This window comes from Eulemur rufifrons, chromosome 7 (assembly GCF_041146395.1).
Source record: "Eulemur rufifrons isolate Redbay chromosome 7, OSU_ERuf_1, whole genome shotgun sequence".
Lineage (NCBI taxonomy): Eukaryota > Metazoa > Chordata > Mammalia > Primates > Lemuridae > Eulemur > Eulemur rufifrons.
In genome coordinates, this window is record NC_090989.1 from 116,214,333 (window position 1) to 116,234,514 (window position 20,182).

At 44.6% G+C, this 20,182-nt stretch overlaps 1 protein-coding gene across 1 annotated transcript in view; it reads right to left on the reverse strand.

Moving 5' to 3' along the window:
* The window catches only part of CLSTN2 (calsyntenin 2), a 359,457-nt gene that overhangs the window by 19,049 nt on the left and 320,226 nt on the right, over positions 1 to 20,182 (reverse strand). Inside the window, exon 9 of the mRNA XM_069472011.1 lies at positions 13,035 to 13,197. Coding sequence (XP_069328112.1) covers positions 13,035 to 13,197 — 163 coding nt within the window. The remainder of the gene's footprint in view (positions 1 to 13,034; positions 13,198 to 20,182) is intronic.

Sequence of the window (20,182 nt, forward strand, 5' to 3'; positions counted from 1 at the left end):
GGGCTCCCCAGAACTCTGTGTTGCCAGGTTTGGCAGCAGAGTGTGCTCAGTGAGACGCCTCCCCGTGAATGGCATCCGCAGCTCCCTGGAGGGCAGATTTCCAACCAGGGACACCACAGGACCTTTCTGCTATTCTGTGAGCCATGCTGTGCCAACAAGGTCTGCACCGCAGCTTGGGGCAGACAGGCTCTCCCCTGGGTTCTGTATCTCAGCCCTGGGGTAGTGGACACTTCTGATACACACTATTCCTATGTTCTTTAGAGTTCTCTTTACTTCTTAGTAATGCCTTGTTACTCCAGTCTCCTGTTATAGTTAATAATTGTTTATATTTTTCTGTTGAAATTACTGTGTGGTTTGTCTCCTCTGATTAGATCCAGACAGATACACCTTCCATGTTTGCCCACATACCTTTGCTTACACCTGTTCCTCCTCATACTGAGACACCACCCCCAAATTGCTCAGAACCAGCAAATATCACAGTTCAAGGACCCTTAAGGCCCTGTCCTCGGCTGCTCACCAGGCCTGCTAATTGCCCTGAGCCTCCGAGCACTGACGGTCCCTTTTTACATGCCCCTCGCCACCTGGCGTTGTTAGCTAAGGGTTTACATGTGTGTGTTTTATGTCCTCAATAGCCTTAAATGGTGATTCTCAGCCTTAACTACACAGTTTAATCATCTGGAGATCTTTAAAAAGACAAAATGACGCCCGGTGCTGGGTCTTACCCCCTGGGATTCTGACCTAATTGGTATGGTGAGTTTTAAAAGCTGCTCAGGTGAATCAAATGTGAAGTCAAGGTTAAGAAGCAGCAGGCCATAAGCTTCTTACGCTTGGGCCTCTTGCACGCTCCTCTCTCCTTCATGCCGCCTGCAGGCTTACTCTTGCCCCTCTGCTCACACTGCTGTAATTTATTGGTTTGAGTTTCTCTTTCCTGGATGGCAGGGATCACTCATGCATTATTCATTTTAAGGGAGACAATTCTGAGTGCTGCAACAGGCACTTGGCCTAAGTCAGCTCATTTATTCCTCTCAACGACACTGGGCCTCGTGTTGTCCCCCGGCATCCTGCACCCTGCCTGGCACGCAGCAGACATTTTATAATTACTTGCTGAATTGAAGGAGAAGAGTTGAATACCAGCAGGGGGCAGGAATTGTGGTTGTCTTTCCAATATCCATCTCCCTCCTTCTGTCTTGCAAAGGCAGCCCTGAGGTTTGGGGGTTGACTCGAGCTCCAGGATCAACGCTCTTTAATTTAAGCTAATTAGGTTATCCCACCCCTATTGCACCAGTGACTGATTCAGGGGTGGACCTGGGAACCAGGACGAAGCGACTCTGCACCTGGCATTCAGTACGCCATGGGGATTGGTCTAGGAATAATTATGAAACTAAATTTAGGCTAGTATCATGAAGGGAGAAGTTGACTGTAAGCCTCTGCAAAAAAAAAAAAAAAAAAAAAAAAAAAAAAAACAGCTTCCATTTTTCTCTTCCAAAAGTTTCTGGAGCCAACTCTTGCTCTCTTCCCCTGGAGACTGTTGTGTGAAGAGGGAAGGCGGCTGCTGCAGCCACCTTGCCAGCAGACTGGGGACAACACAGGCACTGCACGGACGAGGGCAGCACCAGGAGAGTCCCAGCAGGGCTACGCAGAGCCCTGAGAGGAGCCCTCCCTGCTCTGCCTCATGGCATCCTCAGCTAGGGGACCCGCTCGTCTATCTGCACTGCCTGAGCCATTTTGACCCACAATATTGTTACTTGCCACCCAAAACTTTGGAAATGAAAAGAGAAGTTTCTTTTGAAGTACTCAGTTCGTGGGAAACTCTAAAGAGATTTGGCCTTGAGGAATGGCCTCAGATGGCCCATGGCTATGGGGGAGCAAACTGGAGCCTTCTGATTTGGATCCTCAAAGCCCCCATGGATAAAGTGCTCCTCCAGTCCAGTAGCATGTTCCTGCCCTAGCAAAGGGGCGTCTCTGTTGACCTGCAAAGGAGGAGGGTGTGAGCCTGGGTGTGAACGGCCGAGCTGCTACTCTCCCGGCATCCAGTTGGTCATCTCTTCCCTGCCTCTTCCCCTCCTTGGAGCAGCAGATCCAAGAAGAGCTATCATTTACTGGACATGAAATATGTCCCCAACACCGTGTGACATCCTCAACATATGTCATCTCATTAAGTCTTCCTAAAATCTCTGGGAGGTAGATACTCATTCTATAGTTACAGATGAGTAAACTTAGGCTTAGAGATGGGAAGTAAATGGCCTAAGGCCACACTGGTAGAAAGTGGTAAAATGTGTCCCTACAGCGTGAGTAGGTCCATCCATACACAGGACAAGCTGGGGTGTCCTGGTGGTGCTGGTCAGCCTGGTCCAGAGTGAGGCTGAGAGCAAGCCCCCTGGGATCCATCCTCCAGCCCCTCAGCTGCTCACTCGGTAGTTTTAGCCTCAAAGGCCAAACCCGGGGACTCTCTTGGATGCAAAGACATTTTCCTACGTGCTATTATTTTCCTCAGCAAAATACACTCATGTCCTATGTTTTTGACTCAAAAATTCCAGATCTGTGGTGCACTCTATTTATTAGTGATGAGGCCCCAGGAAATTGATTCAATTAGCATTTTGCAATAGGAGGCCAGCATAAAATTTGAAATGTATTTACACTCAGGGACAGTTGTGATATAGGATTTTAAAAAATAATAGATGCATTGGAAATCTCTTTCTTTTTAATATCCAGGCTTTCTGCGAACCACACAGCTCCTGTTAGTTAGCATTTAGACATAAACATGCTTGTGAATCATTTTAAGAAACAAAATAACCTGATTTTGTCCATAAAGAACCTTCCTTAAGTGTGTGCAAACATGATTTTGGATTTCTATTTTTAAAGTGGTTTCTATGTGCTTAGCCTTCTGTTAGATTCAGTTAATTTAAGATATGGACCGTGTTCTTCAGGAACTTAAATTTAGTCAGAGAATAAAGTATAGACACTGTGAAAGTAAAATAAAAATATAAGGGTAAATTGTCAGTATAATAGATATTCTAAGGTGGTACATGATTAATTTCCAAACAAGTGATGTAGACAATGCGTCCAACAGGGATGAGGAAAAAAATAACCGTCATTTATTAGGTCCTTGAAACATGGCAGGTTCTTTCATATGCTATTTTATTTAATTCTTAAGAGAGGAATGGTATTTTTGAAATCTTAGCCTCTGTTCTTTTTATTTTCTTGGTGTTTTTCCCATATTAATGCTCCTGGATTTGAGCTCAATTGCCATAGGGAGAGGCGTGGCAGGGACAGGGGTAGAAGGAGCCTGGAGCTAAGTCTCTGCCCTGGTGTGGCTTTCAGAAACCTAAACTTTTAGGAGGTGGGGAAGATATGGGTACAGATCAACCTTTGGGGGAAAATAGAGGAAGTTAATCTGGCTTGCCCCAGAGCTGGAACTGATATTCCAGACAGGGGGTGGGGCGGGGGTGGCAGGGAGGAGGCGGAGGGAGGTAAGACAGCGGAGGCGCAGAGTGAAGGTACCGGAAGCCTGCTTCCTGGGCTGAGCCCTGGCAGGGGTGGGTGATGCCAACAGACGATGCTAACCTGGTGCAGCTGGGCAGATGGGCTGCGGATGTTCCCACAGAGAGAACATGAGAAATGGCGGAGATATCTGTGTGCCCCTAAATAGGGCCAGGCAATACCAAGACAGCTGCCAGCTCTGAAGGGCCATCAGTGACTGAGGATCAGAGCAGGTGAGCACCATTTCAGTGGACACCTACATGGAAAGGTGCCTGGAGGCTCCCACCAACACTCTAGCATCCTAAGGAAATGGGAGAATTGTAACTTAGTAGAGGTTAAATCTCCTGCACTCGGGGGGAAAGGGGGCTTGAAATGAAACAAGGATGGATATGAAATTTTTTTTTTTCTTTGCAAATGGAGATTCCTACCTGCTACACTTAACAATTCCTTTTACAGAAGAGGGTTTCAAAGTTAGATAACTTGACCAAAGCCACATAACCAGAAATGAGTGAAACCAGGATTCGAGCTCAGGTCTAGCTTGCTCCCAGCCTTTGGCCTGCACGCCAGGCACAGAGACGTGGCTGGGGAGGTTCAAGGGGGCTTTCATAGAAGCAGGTGGGCTGGGACTGACTCAGTGTGAGAACTGGGATCTGTGGACGTGGAATGGCTTCAGCAGCAACTCTCAGCGACTGGTGTCAAGGGTGCTGGAAAACAGCGTTGTCTAAAATTCAGTTGTGTTTGGCAAACATAATTTAATGAAGCCTGTCTTATTCTAAGTCAGAGTTTGCATTGGGAATGGAGAGCTGCATCTACATCCCCCCAGCTCCCCACACCTGAGAGGTGGGGCTCGCTCACTATGAACACAGCTTGAATCAGCAATGTCCACTTTCCTCTAAGTATATTTTGAGGGTAAAGATCTGTGCAGTGTGAACATACTGAGTCTCCTCTCTGTGCAGAGTGTGTTCAGGATGCTGCTGGTCTTTCCTGCTGTCATTCCCACAGCTATTTAGTCTGAGAAGCACATGCAAAGGAGTGGGGGCTGCATACCCTCTTGCTTGAGTTGGATGCTGCTGCGCATGGCTGGTTCTTGGGGACGCCCCTCGATGAACACAATTTCACAGATGCTCAGATATCAATTTGGAGCAATGCAAATGATGAGAACATCTGAAATCTCGCTTTCTCTCATTTCCTCATTTCAGTGATGGAGACACTCATGGAGCGCAAAGACTAAGTGAAGTGTGTAATAGACCCCCATAAGCTGCAGCTTTAAAACTCTGTCCACACAGTCCCAGGGGATGTTCGTGTAGCCATAGGCTGCAGGTGACTTGTGAGACAGATGACCTGTCGTCATGGCTGGCCATGGCACTCTCAGCAGGCTTTCTTAACCCTTTCATTTTTATGACTCCATCTCTCCAGCCCTTCCAGCAAACATTTAAATGACATAACAGTGAGCAAAGCATGCAACTTAGGGATCACTCTAAATTCTCTCTGAGGTTGGGGACCTAAATTCATGGAGTGGGAAGGGCCCTCATATGTAACCCAGAATATCATCTTTATCTTCCAGATGAATCGAGGGTCTGAGAGAGGAAGATGCTGTCTTCAAAGACCCAGAGTAGATAAGCAACACTAGGAAGGTTCCGGAATTCTCCTCTACTGACTGCAAATTCAGCCCTCCCCCAACTACCCCATGATGTCTCATGGGCCTGTAGTTATCTTTAGGCCTCAGCTGACTTTGTCCAATCTTGGAAAAATGCCAAGGGAGTTTGGGCAAATGACCCCAGATTCCAGAGCCCTCTGGTCCTCCTTGCTTGGCTGTGGTGGTCCAGCAGCAAACTTGAGGGTGAGTGGGCTGGTGGCACAGACCCGCATTCAAGGCCAGGCTCTGCGTGACCTGCAGCAAGGCACTTATCTTCTCTGAGTGCCAGTTTCCTCATTAGCAAACTAGGGAGCATATTTATGCCTTTGGGTTGCTGTGAGGACTAAAGTTACCCGGCATGTGTAGCTCGGCACTGTGCCTGGTGCACACCACCAACGCAGACATGGCGGCTAGTCACGGTGTAGCAAGGTGCCAAGGAACCCCAGGATGAGATGTGTCAGGTGAGTTTTCTCCGTCCCTCTTTTCAGTGGTCTTTTCCTTCCTACTTCCATGTGTCTCTCCGCGATGCTAAAATGATGCTGTTTTTGCTTTTAGACCCTCGTCACATTGTCTAATAGTATCTTCAAAGTACAGTATAAAGTTGTAATTATAACTTAGTTATACGGTGTTTCTAGACATGAATCACTGAACTTTAAACCTGATTTCATCTGCATCTTCAAACCACATGCACCTCCCCATCAAATTGACTCCAAGGCCTAGAACAATCTTTTCTTGATTTTGAAGACATCCTATTAGTCATCTCTGTGTTTATGTCAGACCGTGAGCCACATACCTTTGTCAAAACATCCTCAAAAATGGTATGCAATTCAACAAATGTTAATTATCAACTTTCTGTAGATCCTGAAGTCAGGGAAGTCAGAGAAGCCGAGGATCTGTCAGAGCAGACAGGCCTCACCCCCTGAAAACTCTCGACCTAGTAGGGGACGGAGACCTGCATTAACAACTCCAGTAGGATGTTTCTCAAAGGATGTCCCAGGAACACTTTTTGACAGGGTAAGTTCCATGGTTAAATAAGATCGGGAAACACAGGGTAAGTAACGTTAAACAAATTGCTTTACTGGAGTGCTTTTGAAAGCTTTTAAACAAGCTAAAGTGCATTGTGACTCTCTAATGTGATGGTATGGGGGTGATTGATGCTGTGTTTCCCAAACTTGACCTTGGCCTCTTTGTGGAAGCAGCATCCTGTGGGACTGGAGCGTTATGAAGAACTCCTTGGGAAATGCGACCTGAATGTAAGGCAGACTATGCTAGTACGTGCCTCTTTCTTCCAGCTGCGGAAACCCTAGGGATGCAGGATAATTTTAACACAGACTTTATTAAGGGAAATTTGTACTAAATTAGGCCAAGCTTATTAAGTGATGGCATATATTCCAAGTCTCCATGCTAATGCTAGTGTCTGGCAGAAAAACGACCTGAAAATGTGCAACAGATCTCAGCACCACATGAGGCTCCAATTCCCCTGTACCTGAGGGTCATATGCTACTGTTTACTGTAACTCCCAGGGCTTATTTCTGCCGTCTCATTCCTTTTTGACCATTCCTATTCTTTGCCTTGGCTCCTCCCAAAAGCCACAATAGGGGTTCTGTATCTGTCCCTTAAGAGGCTCTAATTTTTTAGGGACATCTCCTTTTCTACCTCCTGCTGCCTTATTTGTTAAGTTGAGGGTAGGATTCAGCAAGAGCAGGATCCAGTACCAAAAGTCTTCCCTTCCCAAGACCAGGGGGATGTCACAGTCAGGAGTAGGCACGGCTGGGCCCTCTGGGGAGGCCAAGGTCCAGAACAGTGGAGGAGAGTCCCCTGGCAGAGACAGGGTGAGGCAATTGCTGGGGACGGAATCACAGGTAGCAAACCCTAAGATGAGATCCACCAAGAATAGATGGGGATCAGGTAAGGAGCAGAGTGGTGGCTTCTCGAGCAAGTGCCTAGAACAGTGCTTCTCCAAACATCTTCAGAGTAACTCCTGCCTGGATGTCTAACGTAAAATGGGTAAAACAGAGCTGCTCTGGTTGTAGCATGGGGCGAGGTGCCCTGGACCACCGCATGCTGCAGTGTCTCTGGGAACCCCAGGGCTCCTATGGCAATAGTTTGGCACAACCAGCAGACGTCCTGACTCACTTTCTTACATAGCTGGGTTACGATACCTGGGTTATTAGGCCCAGTGTAGACAGAGGTCCAGGGACGAAGCAGATGTGAGTATACGATTTTTATTGTTTATGAGAACTTGAATTTTTGTTCTTAGAAATGGATGAGTAGGAAATCTAAGGAAAAGGATAAATTAACTTAGTCTTGTAAATGATCTTCTCCTCTGTTGTGACCTATAGAGAAATAAGGAACCTGGTATTTGTGTAAAAACAGCACAATGTGGGTCAGCACAGAGTGAGCTTGGCCAGGAGAGGGGTCTGATTCCATCCTGAGAGTACTGTGACACCCCAGATGCAGAAATGACAGCCAGGTGGTGTGCCTCAGCCACGGCCACACAGAGGAAGGACTCTTTGTGATGCAAGGCCCTTCCTGACTGCAAAAGCTCTTCCTTACAATTAAGAGACGCCACAGGCCTTAGGCCTTACTGGTAACATTTCTTAAGTGTAAATGAAGTCTCATTTTTTTTTTTTTTCTAATTGCTGGAAAAAATACCAATGGAAATGAGGTTCCACTGATTACTTTGGCTTTCAAATTGGCTAACGGGACACAGTAGGCTAATTGGAGCTGCAGAACACTTCCCAGCAACCGTGCTGGAGCCAGTTGCCAGCAGCTGCTATCAAATCATTTTCTATTTCCATTGCTAAATCCTGACTGAAAATTTCACAAATGGGAACGAGTTCCCTTGCCAACCTCAAAAGCACCTGAACCCCCTCCCCCCCACAATTGCAAGCCCAAAGGCAATTAGAGGTTCACACAGAGAGCTTGTACTATGTATATTAAGTGGAGTTCAGAAGGTTTAGAAACATGCAGAGATAAGGGCTGCATTACGGGCTATTAATTTCTCAGCACTGTGTCCTATTGAAAGATCTTTTGATGTGTCCATCCAAGACAGAAATATGGCTTCAAGGAGGATGTAAGTTTTTATGGGAATCTAACCTCCTTTACAAGGCAGTATGGTGCCTCAGGATTTGGTCTCAACTCCTTTCCCAGACTCGTCTCTACTCCTGGCCCATATACATTCCAGCGACAGGGAACCGTGAGCATACCTATGCCAGGCTTCCCTGCCATAGTGCATGATGTTACTTTCCTTACCTTCCTAGTCAGCTCTCACACCTTCAATGAAGCCCAATTTTAAAGATTTTCGGGATTTTTTCCTTTGCTAAAAATTCACCAATGGGTTGTCATTCCTTTAGGTAAAAATACTCAAATCTTCTCTATGGCCCGAAAGACTGCATGGTCAAGTTCTTGCCTGCATCTCAAGCCCCATCTTCTACTACTTGTCTTCTGACTGATTATTTTCCAGCTTCATTGGCCTTCTTTCTGACCACCAATGGACCTGTGAGAGTGGGCTCTATGTGTGTGGACAGGGTCTTAGTCCCAGGGAAGGGGGGAAAAGTCAATGCATGGGGACCCCAGGAAAGCCAGGATCACAGAAGCTTGAGCGTGCCAAGGTCTTGAGGACTATCTGCAATGTTGGGGTTAGGTGAGAAGATCAGAGAAGGGCCTGGAGGAGGGGATAAGCAGATGTCCCTTTGCACAATCATTCAAAAAAAAACATTGCAAGCTCACTTGATGTGCCCAGTATCTAGTCCTTCTGGGAACTCTGTGAGATAGTTATCACTCTTATTTTACAGATTTTAAAAAATGGAAGTTCAGGGAAGTTAAAGATCCCGCTGGGTCCACACAACTAGTAAGTGGCAAGGCTGGGATTTGATTCCAACTCACTTTTTTTGTACTCCAAAGTCCAAACTCATTTTCATTGTTCCTTGGTGAGTCATTTAAGGTTGTATACAGTAAGATATTAGTAAGGGGAATGCAGAGTTCCTGTGTCAAATGTCTGAGAAGATAAAAGTTTTGTAGCATTTGTATCAATGCACATCAGCTCCTGCCTTTTCCCAAACATAATTACATCAGCAAAATGGTCAACAAGGAACAGCAGTGAGCCCTGTGGAAAGAATGCAGGCTTTGGAGGCTTGGGGTTGGGCATACTCAACTGAGTGACTTTGAGTAAACTACTTCACCTCTCAGAGCCTCTGTTTCCTTATCTACAAATTATGACTAATAACACTTTCTCAGAGGACTGTAAACACCCCCATGTGTGTAAAGGGCCTTCTTTCAACACTGGCTCTGAACGTTTCCACCAGGAAATGACATAAGACACTTCTGCTCACATGTAGTTGGCCAAAGCAAGTCACATTACCACACTTAACTTCAAGGAAGGTCATTTCTGGCATTCATCTGGAAAGAGGACCAAAAATACTTGGAAAACACTCTAGTCATTATTATTTCTAACACATTCTTTTAAAATAACTGTATACTTGGGTTTCATGTTTGAAACCATTTTTTGTGTTAAGACTTTTAAGTAAATTGTAATCAGATACAATAGTAGAGCTGCTATTTATGGAGTGACAATGCCTTCTAAAAATGTGGCCTAGAAGGTTACTGGGGAAGGAAACAACTCCCAGAGAATGGACTCAAGGGCCACAGAGGATATTTACGACATCCTTACATCCAGGACATCCAGATGTCCTTACAACATCTTCCAAAAGGATTTCAGATGTGCTACGGATCAAAGACTACCTTATTTCTTTAATTCTCCCTTTTTACTAGTGGAAAATTTTGTTTTATTGTTTTGTATGTGGCTTTTCTGTCTCCTTCCACTGTTGTATATTGTGTGTGTACACATGTGTGCGTGTACATGTGTGCGTGCATCTTTGTGTGTTGGGGGAAAAGGCATGTGGTTGCAGTGGTGGCAGGTAACTTGTCCTATCAGTGGATAGGGCTCCAGATCAAGGTCTGCTGTACAGCCTCCTGTGCACCTCACCCTGATGAGAAGATCACCAGGAATCACTCTGAGAGCTTGGACATGGCACCTGGAGCCAGTAACAAGCAGACTTTGGGTTTATCTCACTTGGGAAAGGGTGGACATATTTTTCACGTGGGAAGGAGAGTCAAATAAATATCTTTTGACCAGGTGGACAGACTGAGGTGTTCATTAATGTTGTTAATAAAATACATTCAGTTTTTCTTTCAGATATATTGTAGATTTCACTTTCCTCCCTGTTGGAGTTAGGTGTGGCCATATGACTTGTTTGGCCAATAAATTGCAAGAGACAGAAAAGTTACACACATGATTAGAGAAATGGGTTTTCTGCATCCAAAGAGATTAGCCTGGGTTTGGAGATTAGGAGAGAGGCAGCAGCACAGGAAGTAAGGAGGGAATCAGAGACCTTCGAGTGGGAAGGCAACAAAGGGTCTCCGTCCTTAGAGACCAGGGAAGGGGCCTAGGGCTCAGCTGCCCTTGAGAGTGGCTTCCTGGAGCCTCATGACCTGTGGACTATCTGCCTTCCATGGCCTTGTGCACTTATGAGTTTCCTGAACAGAGGGCTGGGGGCTTTAGCAACTTGTGTGGGGATAAAGGGAGATCGTTGGTTGCTGACTAACCTAGCACTCATCAGAACCAACTGGCATTTTTTTTTTTTTTTTGATACTGGATCATACTCTGTTGCCCAGTCTGAAGTGCAGTGGCATGATCATAGCTTACTACAGCCTTGAACTCCTGGTCTCAAGCAATCCTCCCGCTTTAGCCTTCCAAATAGTTATTACTGTTCATGTCTTTTGCCCACTTTTTAATGGAGTTATTTGTTTTTTTCTTGCTGATTTGTTTGGGTTCTTTGTAGATTCTGGATATTAGCCCTTTATTGGATGTACAGTTTGTGAATATTTTCTCCCATTCTGTAGATTGTCTGTTTGCTCTGTTGATTATTTCCTTAAATGTGCAGAAGATTTTTAATTTAATCAAGTCCCATTTATTTATTTTTGTTGTTGCAGTAATTGCCATTGTGGTCTTAGTTGTAAATTCTTTGCCTAGGCTGATATCTAGAAGAGTTTTCCCTACATTTTCTTCTAGAATTTTTATGGTTTCATGCCTTACATGTAAGTCTTTTATCCATCTTTAATTAATTTTTGTGAGTGGTGAGAGACAGGGGTCTTGTTTCATTCTTCTGCTTGTGGCTATCCAATTTTCTCAGCACCATTTATTGAATAGGGCTTCTTTCCCCAGTGTATATCGTTGTCTGCTTTGTCAAAGATCAGTTGGTTGTATGTAGATGGTTTTATATCTGGGTTTTCTGTTCTGTTCCATTGGTCTATGTCTCTATTTTCATGCCAATACCATGCTTTGGTTACATGCCAATACCATGTTTTGGTTACAATAGACCTATATTATAGTTTGAAGTCTGGTAATGGGATGCCTCCAGATTTATTCTTTTTGCTTAAGATTGCTTTGGCTATACAGGCTTTTTTTTCCTGGTTCCAAACAAAGCATAGAATCATTTTTTTATAGATCTGTGAAATATAACGGTGGTATTTTGATGGGGATTTCACTGAATCTGTAAATCACTTTGGGCAGTATGGACATTTTAACAATGTTGATTCTACCAATCCATGAGCATAGAAAAATGGCCAATAAACGTGAAAAAATCCTCAACATCGTTAATTATCAGGGAAATGCAAATTAAAACCACAATGAGATATCACCTTAGTACTGTAAGAATGGCTTTTATAAAAAAAGTCTAAAAACAATAGATACTGGCATGGATGCAAAGAGAAAGGAATGCTTATACACTGTTGGTGGTACTGCAAATTAGCACAACCTCTATGGAAAACAGTATGGAGATTTCTCAAAGAACTAAAAATAGACCTACCATTCAATCCAGCAATCCCACCACTGGGTTTCTACCCAAAGAAAAAGAAGTCATTTTATCAAAAAGACACCTGCTCTCGAATGTTTATTGCAGTATAATTCACAATTGCAAAGATGTGGAATCAACCCAAGTGCCCATCAATTCATGAGTGGATTAGCAAAATGTGGTATATGTACATTCAGCCATAAAAAAGGATGAAGAATGCCATTTTGCAGTGATTTGGAAGGAATTGGAGACCATTATCCTAAGTGACGTATCTCAAGAATGGCAAAACAAACACCACATGTACTCTCGGATAAACTGGAACTAACTGATGGGCACACACGTGCACAGAGGGAAGTAAAAGTCATTGGAAATCAAGAGGAGGTGGGGAGGGGAGCAGCAAAAACCTACCTAACGGGTACAATGAACACTGTTTGGGTGATGGGCACACTTATAATCCTGACTCAAGCCATGTAACAAAAACATTTGTACCCCCTTAATATTTTGAAATTTTGTTAAAAAGGTAAAATAAAAAGCACCAATAACAAATCTCTAGGACTATAGGCAGGCACCACAACACCCGGCTAATTTTTAAATATTTTTGTAGAGACAGGGTCTTACTATGTTGCCCAGGCTGGACTTGAACTCCCGGCCTCAAGCGATCCTCTTGCCTCAGCCTCCCAAAGTGGTGGGGATCACAGGCATGAGCCATTGTGCCCTGTCTCCAACTGGCAATTTTGATACAAGCTTTTACATTCAACTTTTTCTCTGTACAGCCCCAGTTTGAAACTGGGTAAGATTTCAGAACAATAAAAGACATTAGCAATTCAGAGGTAACCATGAAACTGCTCATGTTGATCTAAAATCAAAATCTGTTCTCAAGCCAGGTGCTTATTACTACACAGGGTTAGTGTGTGGATTAATACTCATAAGTCCTGTCTTATTAATAAGAGATAGTAAATTTTTCTGGCTAATTCTCACACTACTTGCTTTTCCTTCTTCTCTATCAGTATCTTTCATCGACTGTTCACAAACAGGTTAGAGAGAAGGGTTCCAGTTAGGATTACCTTGCCAACAAGCGCCGACTGTAAGTTGCATGGCTATGTGAGATGGATGAATAGGCCAATCGTTGGTCACCAGGTATGGTTCATATGTTGCTCCATCCATGTATAAGGTAACCACAGGGAACTCCACATTGATGACATAGTAATGCCACTCTTTGTCACAAATCTAATAAAAAGGAAGAAGCAATACTTAAAATATGCACTGCAACATCAAACAGGCTTTTATTCTAATTATGGAAAAGGGAGAAGATATTTTTGGGTCAACAATTTTTATTGCAAAGAAGTCAAGGAACATAATGGTTGACATACACTGAGGTTATAGAAGTTCATTGTCAAACATACAGGGGCCAACCGTAGGGAAGAGGAACACCCAAGAATCCAGTTATCGGGCAGACATTTGACTATGGCACATTATTCAGCCCGACCTTTTTGCACCTGGAGAAGCAGAGAAGAACTACAATGGGTCCTACTGGTCTGGACTCAGTGCCTAGCACTGTAATACACATGTCTTCTCACAACCTTTTTGCACCCAAGACTCCTGGTCTCAGGGCTGGAACCCAAAACCTAACCTTAATGGATTGATAGAGATGTTGGGGGGTCAGGGTGGAGTCACAATTTCTGACCTCAAGGAACTCAACACACATGGAAAAAAGATTCAAAATAAAAACCAAGACTGGCATGTCTTGGGAAGAGAGACGGGAAGCAGGAAAGGTGGTGAGACTGAAGAAGGGTCCCGCCCTCCCTCTGATCCCTATGCAAGTGCCCTGGGAGTCAGTGAACTCTCTCCTTCACACCCCCTCTCCCTCTAATCCCTCTGCACCCTGTGGCGTCCACCTCTGAAAGGCCTCTCATCTGCATCCTCTTGTCTCCATCGACCCTGCCATCTGTGGCAGGGGAGACAGATGAGTTCTGCATGAAGGTGACCCCAAGGTGAGGGCATCAAAGCCCTCTCCACATCTCACTCTGGATTAAATGTGCTGTTTCTCATGAATAGATAACACCAACAGGGATGCTAAATGATCTTTCTCCTTTCATTTTGAAATAAGAATTTTTGCCTTAATGTTCTTCTTATATTGTCCTATCTCATGTCTCAGAAAATTGCTCCTTTTGAAGCCCATTAGCCTGATAAAGCCTGATGAATATTTTAGGGAACTTTGGAAGGTAAGCAGGAGGGGTCCAGGCAGATCTCTCCAAAGTCCTGTTACTCTCAGTGAGAGGCCCTGATCTAGTTTACACTCCCCTCCTGCTTGATGCCCTGGACCAGACCCTGGGGTGCAGGGCTCTCGGGCTAGGCCTGTGTCTGGGGTGGGGTGACCCTGGGGTGTGGGGGTGACACAAAGGCAGATCTAAAGACAGAGTCCAGGGCTGATGGAGGAGATGGAACTATTTGAATGAAGCGCCCAATCCAAGGAGGCCAAAGCGCCCTGAACTTGGGGTTTGCGATCACAGACAGCCAGGCAGCAGAGGTAAAATGGAATATGGTTCACATCCTTGGGATATTCCCAGAGGCATCTGGAAACTCTGGCCAGGCCGAGGGTGGGGAGAAGTGGTGGCAGTGTGGGGACCCTGACCACTCCCCATGCCCTGCGGAACACAGGCAGAGCACCAACAGCCAACCAGGCAGTACTCCAGGGCTCCCCCATCCTGGCGTCCACCACCCGCCTCACAGCGCCCATCCTCCCTGCATGACTGGCATGTTGAATCCTCAGGCTTCAGCTGACTCTACATCACTCCATGTCTGCCAAGGCTGGATGGAGAATAATCCTCTGGCTTTCTTTCATAACACTTAGCATTCTTGTAGGACCATCCAAAAAAATTCTAAGGAAGGAGTAAAATAATTACATAACTCAACAGCGGCAGTAACCCTTCTCAATATGACAATTTTTTCCTAGGTGATTTCCGCCAGCCCTTCCGTAGTGTGCTCCACAGAGCAGGAGCGCTGTGATGCCCTGCGTAGAAATAGTGATGCTGTACGCTGAGCTGAGCCTCGTTTTTTGTGGGGGATTTCCCACTTTCATTAGCATATCCAAAGCTCCCAGCAGCCTCAAACTGTAATAACTTTTCAACCTTACTAAAAAATGGAACTTTTCTATTTGTAGCATTCCTATAAACATCCTTGAAACAGCAGCTGGGGAAGATCTATTTGGATCACACTGCATAACAATTTGAAAGTGTGCATACTTCACTTAATAGCAGTATTTAAAAAATGTTTTCACAAATTTCATTTTAAATGACTGTATAATATGGGTATACTATAATATACTTAACTATTTCCAGATATTAATTATGGACCAGCTATTATAAATAATGTTATAATGAATTTATTGTGCATAAATAATTGTTTGCATATCTGATTATAACATTAGGAAAGATTTCTGGAAATAGAACTACTTGGTCAAAGATTTGGAGGTGTTTTTAAGGCTCCTGATACATTGCATACATCTTTTTTTTCTGCAAAAGTTTGAACCTATTTATAATCCTACCCTCAGAGAGTGAGGGTACTCATGCATTGTACCCGTGCTACACTAAGGACTAAAAGATAAAAGTAAAATCCTGGTAATTTGAAAGGAGATACATATTCTGTCACATTTTAATATGGCTTACACAAGATGGCCAGATTTGTATTCTGCAAGATCAAAAGGGAGGGCACTCTGGGTGTGGGAAACAGCCTGAGCCAAGAGTCAGAGGTAGGAATGGTTGGGAGCTGCCCCACTGAGCTGCTAACTGGGCATCTGAACAATCTTTTAGCTCATCTTAGGCATATGCCCGCAGGCTTCTCCCACCAAGTAATCTATGACAGCCACTAAAGGAGATACCTAATTAGTGTTTCATAAATGTGGATCTACGATCAGGAAGAGACCCACATTGACCCTCTGCCAGAACTGCAGGGACAAACTGTAATTGAAAAATGATCGAGCCAGGAGGCAGCAAAAATAAATGTGTCAATGTATAGTTCAACCAAGAAAGAAGGAAATTAGGCAAAGTGACCTTTCCTGGGGGAAGAGAAAAACTTTAACTCTTGACTGTTCGTGAATCACTGGTAAAACCTACCGGCCTCAAGCCTGTCTGACACCATGGCTGAGAGAATGCCCAAGGCTTCACCTAGACCAGACACTTCCATCTCTGCCCACCTGCAAGTGTGTTCCCAAGGGGAAGAGCTGCAGCTGCTGCTTAGCTGATGAGTGAATCAGAGACCAGAAACCCAGGGACAGATGATCAGGAAGGGGTAGCAGGGACCCACCAAAGGAGATCTGAGTTAGGGGTAGGCTGGCATTCCAGGGAGACTCAGGGGGCAAGCAAGCCTCCCACAAGATAAGGAGGAGAAAATCAGGTGAGAGGTTCTCTGTGTAGCTGCTCACAGGATGATCCAAATGTGCATATAAACTTCATATTGGAAGTGTTTTCAGTAAATCTCCTCACCCAGGGAATGGAGAGATTCCTTCCAGCTTGGAGAAGGTGGAATTTAGGGTGGATAATTGAAGGACTATTAATATTTCATTAGGAATAGATGATGAGTAATAAATTCCAAGCAAATGAAGCCGAAATCCCTTACTCCTTTGTTTATTCATCTGTCTTTCATATTGTCAAAGGTACTAGGTTTGGGGCGTATGGGGATTCACACATTCACTCATTCATTCACTCCTGCACATATTTACTAAACGCACATCCTACTTTGTGAACAAAAAAAAGCACCTGCCTTTATGAAGCTTATAGTCTAGTCATGGAATTGACAGAAAGGCTTATGACTGGTTGGGATTCATGCCCAGCATAGATTTGTGCAAGGTGCCCTGTCCACTCCGTGGAGGAAGATGAGGTGTCTGATGCACTGGCAGGATGGGAAGGAGCAAAGACACTGAGGTTGGAGGGTCAAGCTGCATTTGGGCAAGGTGAGGAGTGTGAGGTAAGGCTGCAAGAACAGATTTTTGACTGAGGACTGAGGCCTTGGATTGCTTTTATTCTGTAGGCAACAGGAGGTCTGGAGGTTTCTGGGTGGGAGGAGGGGATGGTAGTCATAACAACAATCTTGGAATGCGCTTTTCCATTTTGAAGCAGCTTTTCATATTCCCCCTTATACTATTTAATCCTTGCTGCAACCCTATGAAATAGGAGGCCCAGTTCTATCCTAGGCACTATTAGAAAATTAAGAGAAAGAAATGACATGATTCTTTATCTCAAGGAACTCATGATCTTATTGGGAGTTAGAGACAAGTAACACACATACGACTGTGGGCTTCCACACTTGGCCTCTGGTGTTTTCATTACACACACATCTAGGATCTGAGCTGCACGTATAGCCACATCAGGATCTTGAGCAGAGCCTTTTCCTCTGAGTGGTGGACTCGCACACCGGATTGTCTCCAAATGGCCCCACTTGGATGTTCTACAGGCATTTCAAACTCGTTCTTCCAAACTGAGCTCAACATCTCCCATGCTACAGCCTGACCTGCTGCCTCCCCTGTGATCCTTGTCTCAGTAAACACTCCTTCGTGCCATCTGTCAGCCCAGCCAGAACACCGAGCATGGCTTTGGACTCTTTCCCTCCCTCCGGTCACTTTACTGCCAGTTTCTGGTGATGCTTATCCACTCTCTGCTCTGTACCCTCACTCCTCCTCAGCACTTACAATATATGCCAGAGAGGGGAAAGAGATGGACGGGAGACTGACTGAGAAAGTGTGTCTGGGACAGGCTTTTGCAAGGTGGAAAGGATTTGAGCAGCGGGAGAGGAACATTTGTAGCAGGGGAGTGGGGAGACAGCTTTGGTGTGAGTGTGGCCAAATGGAGTGAGCAGCCTGTTAATGACCAGCGGCCCTGGGGCTTGAGGTAGCCGCAGAATGAGCGGGTTAGGGCAGCAAAAGGAGGGTGCAGGAGGGAGTTGGAGCAGGCCCAGTCTGTGGGTACTGGGTTGGGTATCATAGCTGCTTCATGGAATTCTGGGGAATCATGGGACTTTGGGAAAACAACTGAAATTTTCTAATTCTTGGCCACCTCATCTGTGAAGTGAGGATAATAATAGTATCTATTCATAGGCTTGTTGGGTGAATTGAGCTAAGGAACTTACAATGTTTAGCACATATATTCAGCCTGATCGGATAGGGGACCACTTTCCTTTTCCAAATATATTGAGATGCTGGATACAATATAACAACAACAATAACAACAGAAGAAAACAAAAATTAAAAAGCTAGGGAGACAACTCTTTAGGTATTGTAAACAAGGAAAGCAAAGATGCACCTGGGAGTTGAAACCCGGTGGCCACTGAGAGGCTGTGGCTCACCCCATCAGCTGGAGGTTCAAAGCCCACAAGGAGGAGAAAGGAATGGAGACTGAAGTCCTCTGTGTGAGACACACACACGCACACACTCAAGCTGGGATGTCTGCATAAAGCCTGCAGCTATGAGGGACTGTCTGAAGCCCAGGTCCTGGAACAACACTGCCACTGACCTATGGCTGCAGGGTGGAATCCAGCCGACTACTCCGGAACAAGTCACCTCTGAGAATTTAGACCCCAGGCCTCCTCTGTGCATGGGCATCAGGTCCAAATGCACACAGCTCGCATGGTATGAAAGTTCTGAACTCAGAAAGTCACTTAAAAAAACATCTATGAAGTCTCTAAGGCCCTTAGCAGAGACAAACTCAAAGCCTCTCAATAGAGATGTACCCACAACTTAGGGCATATGCTAGACAATGCCCACTACAGATGAGCTCAGAATAAAGAATTACAAAACAAAGAAGAAACAAGCCTTTACCTGTGTAAGAAAAAGCAGCAGACACCACAAATGATCAAATTTTCATAACAGGAACCACAGAAGCAATTGGAAAGGGAAAGGGGAAGGAGGTTTGAAAAGGAACCAAATAAAAATCCCAGAAGTTAAAGACATTGCTGTCAAAATAAACGTTAATCAACGAATATGCTAAACCTAGATGAGAAAGCTGACAAGAGTTAGTGAATGGAAGATAGATGAGATTATTTAGCAAAAGTAAAAATTTGATAAAGTTAAGAGATATGGATTCTATGGATGATAGAATGAGAAATTCCAAGAAACACCCTGAAAGAGGGTATGTGGCCAGAGTGAGGCTGGGCTCTGGAGGACTGGTTCGCTGCGTAAGGAGTGTGTTACTCTCTTTTAGTGCCTTGCATTCTAGAAAGCCATTCTTTACTTCAACATGCTCTACTGAACATGTGTTCAGTTCAGACGACAATGGACAAGAGGGCTCCACAGGACATATTTGAAGAGTAGTTTAAAACTCAACTTTATTTCATCAAATGGAGAGCTGTTTCCCAGAAGGATGGAAACCACGCAAACCAGATTCTCTCTGCAGACTTGCAGGGCGCTTTGGCCTCAGGCCACCGTTTTGGAACATTAGAAAGATCAGGTTTTGGTTAGCGCCAAGATCAACCTCATGCCAGGGGAAAGAGGCTACTCTTATTTGCAAATTTATTTAAGATCTTCCCAGGAGGTCCCCTGCACTTCCGAACTGGCAGGGAGAAGTGCAGTATGTTTTCAGTGGAAGGTGATTATGACAGCTCAGAAAGCACCCACCGGGCCTCCTGTCAAAGAGCGACTGCTGACTCAGGGCAGCAGGACACATGAAAGGTAGCCTGTGTCAAAGAGACCACCCCCATGTGAGATTTGGTTGAGCAACATTTGGGCAAATCCCCAAAACAATCCTGAAAAGCCACCCTTGCAATTTGTGCTTTAGAGCTTGTAAATCAAGAATTGCTTAGCACTCAGGATTTAAATTCAGCCATGGAGAGAGGAAACATAGCTTTTTTAGGCGCCGATGATGTGCCTAGCATCGTGGCACCATGCTATGGTTCTTGTCTATGTAATCAGCTGGTTTATTCTTTCTCACCACTGCCCTTAAGCAGTGTCAATGAGATTTCCCTCCCCACCCCTGGATGACACCCCTGGAAGATCTTTTAGCATATCTAGTCACCATTTTCTTGTAAAGACTTATGGTGATTCAACTTATGATTTTTCTACTTTACAATGGTGCAAAGGCAATACTCATTCAGTAAAAAATGTACATCAATACTCCTATTTAAAAATGGGCAAAAAATCTGAACATACATTTCTCAAAAGTAGGCATACAAATGGCCAACAGAAATATGAAAAAATGTTCAATGTCACTTATTATCAGAGAAATGC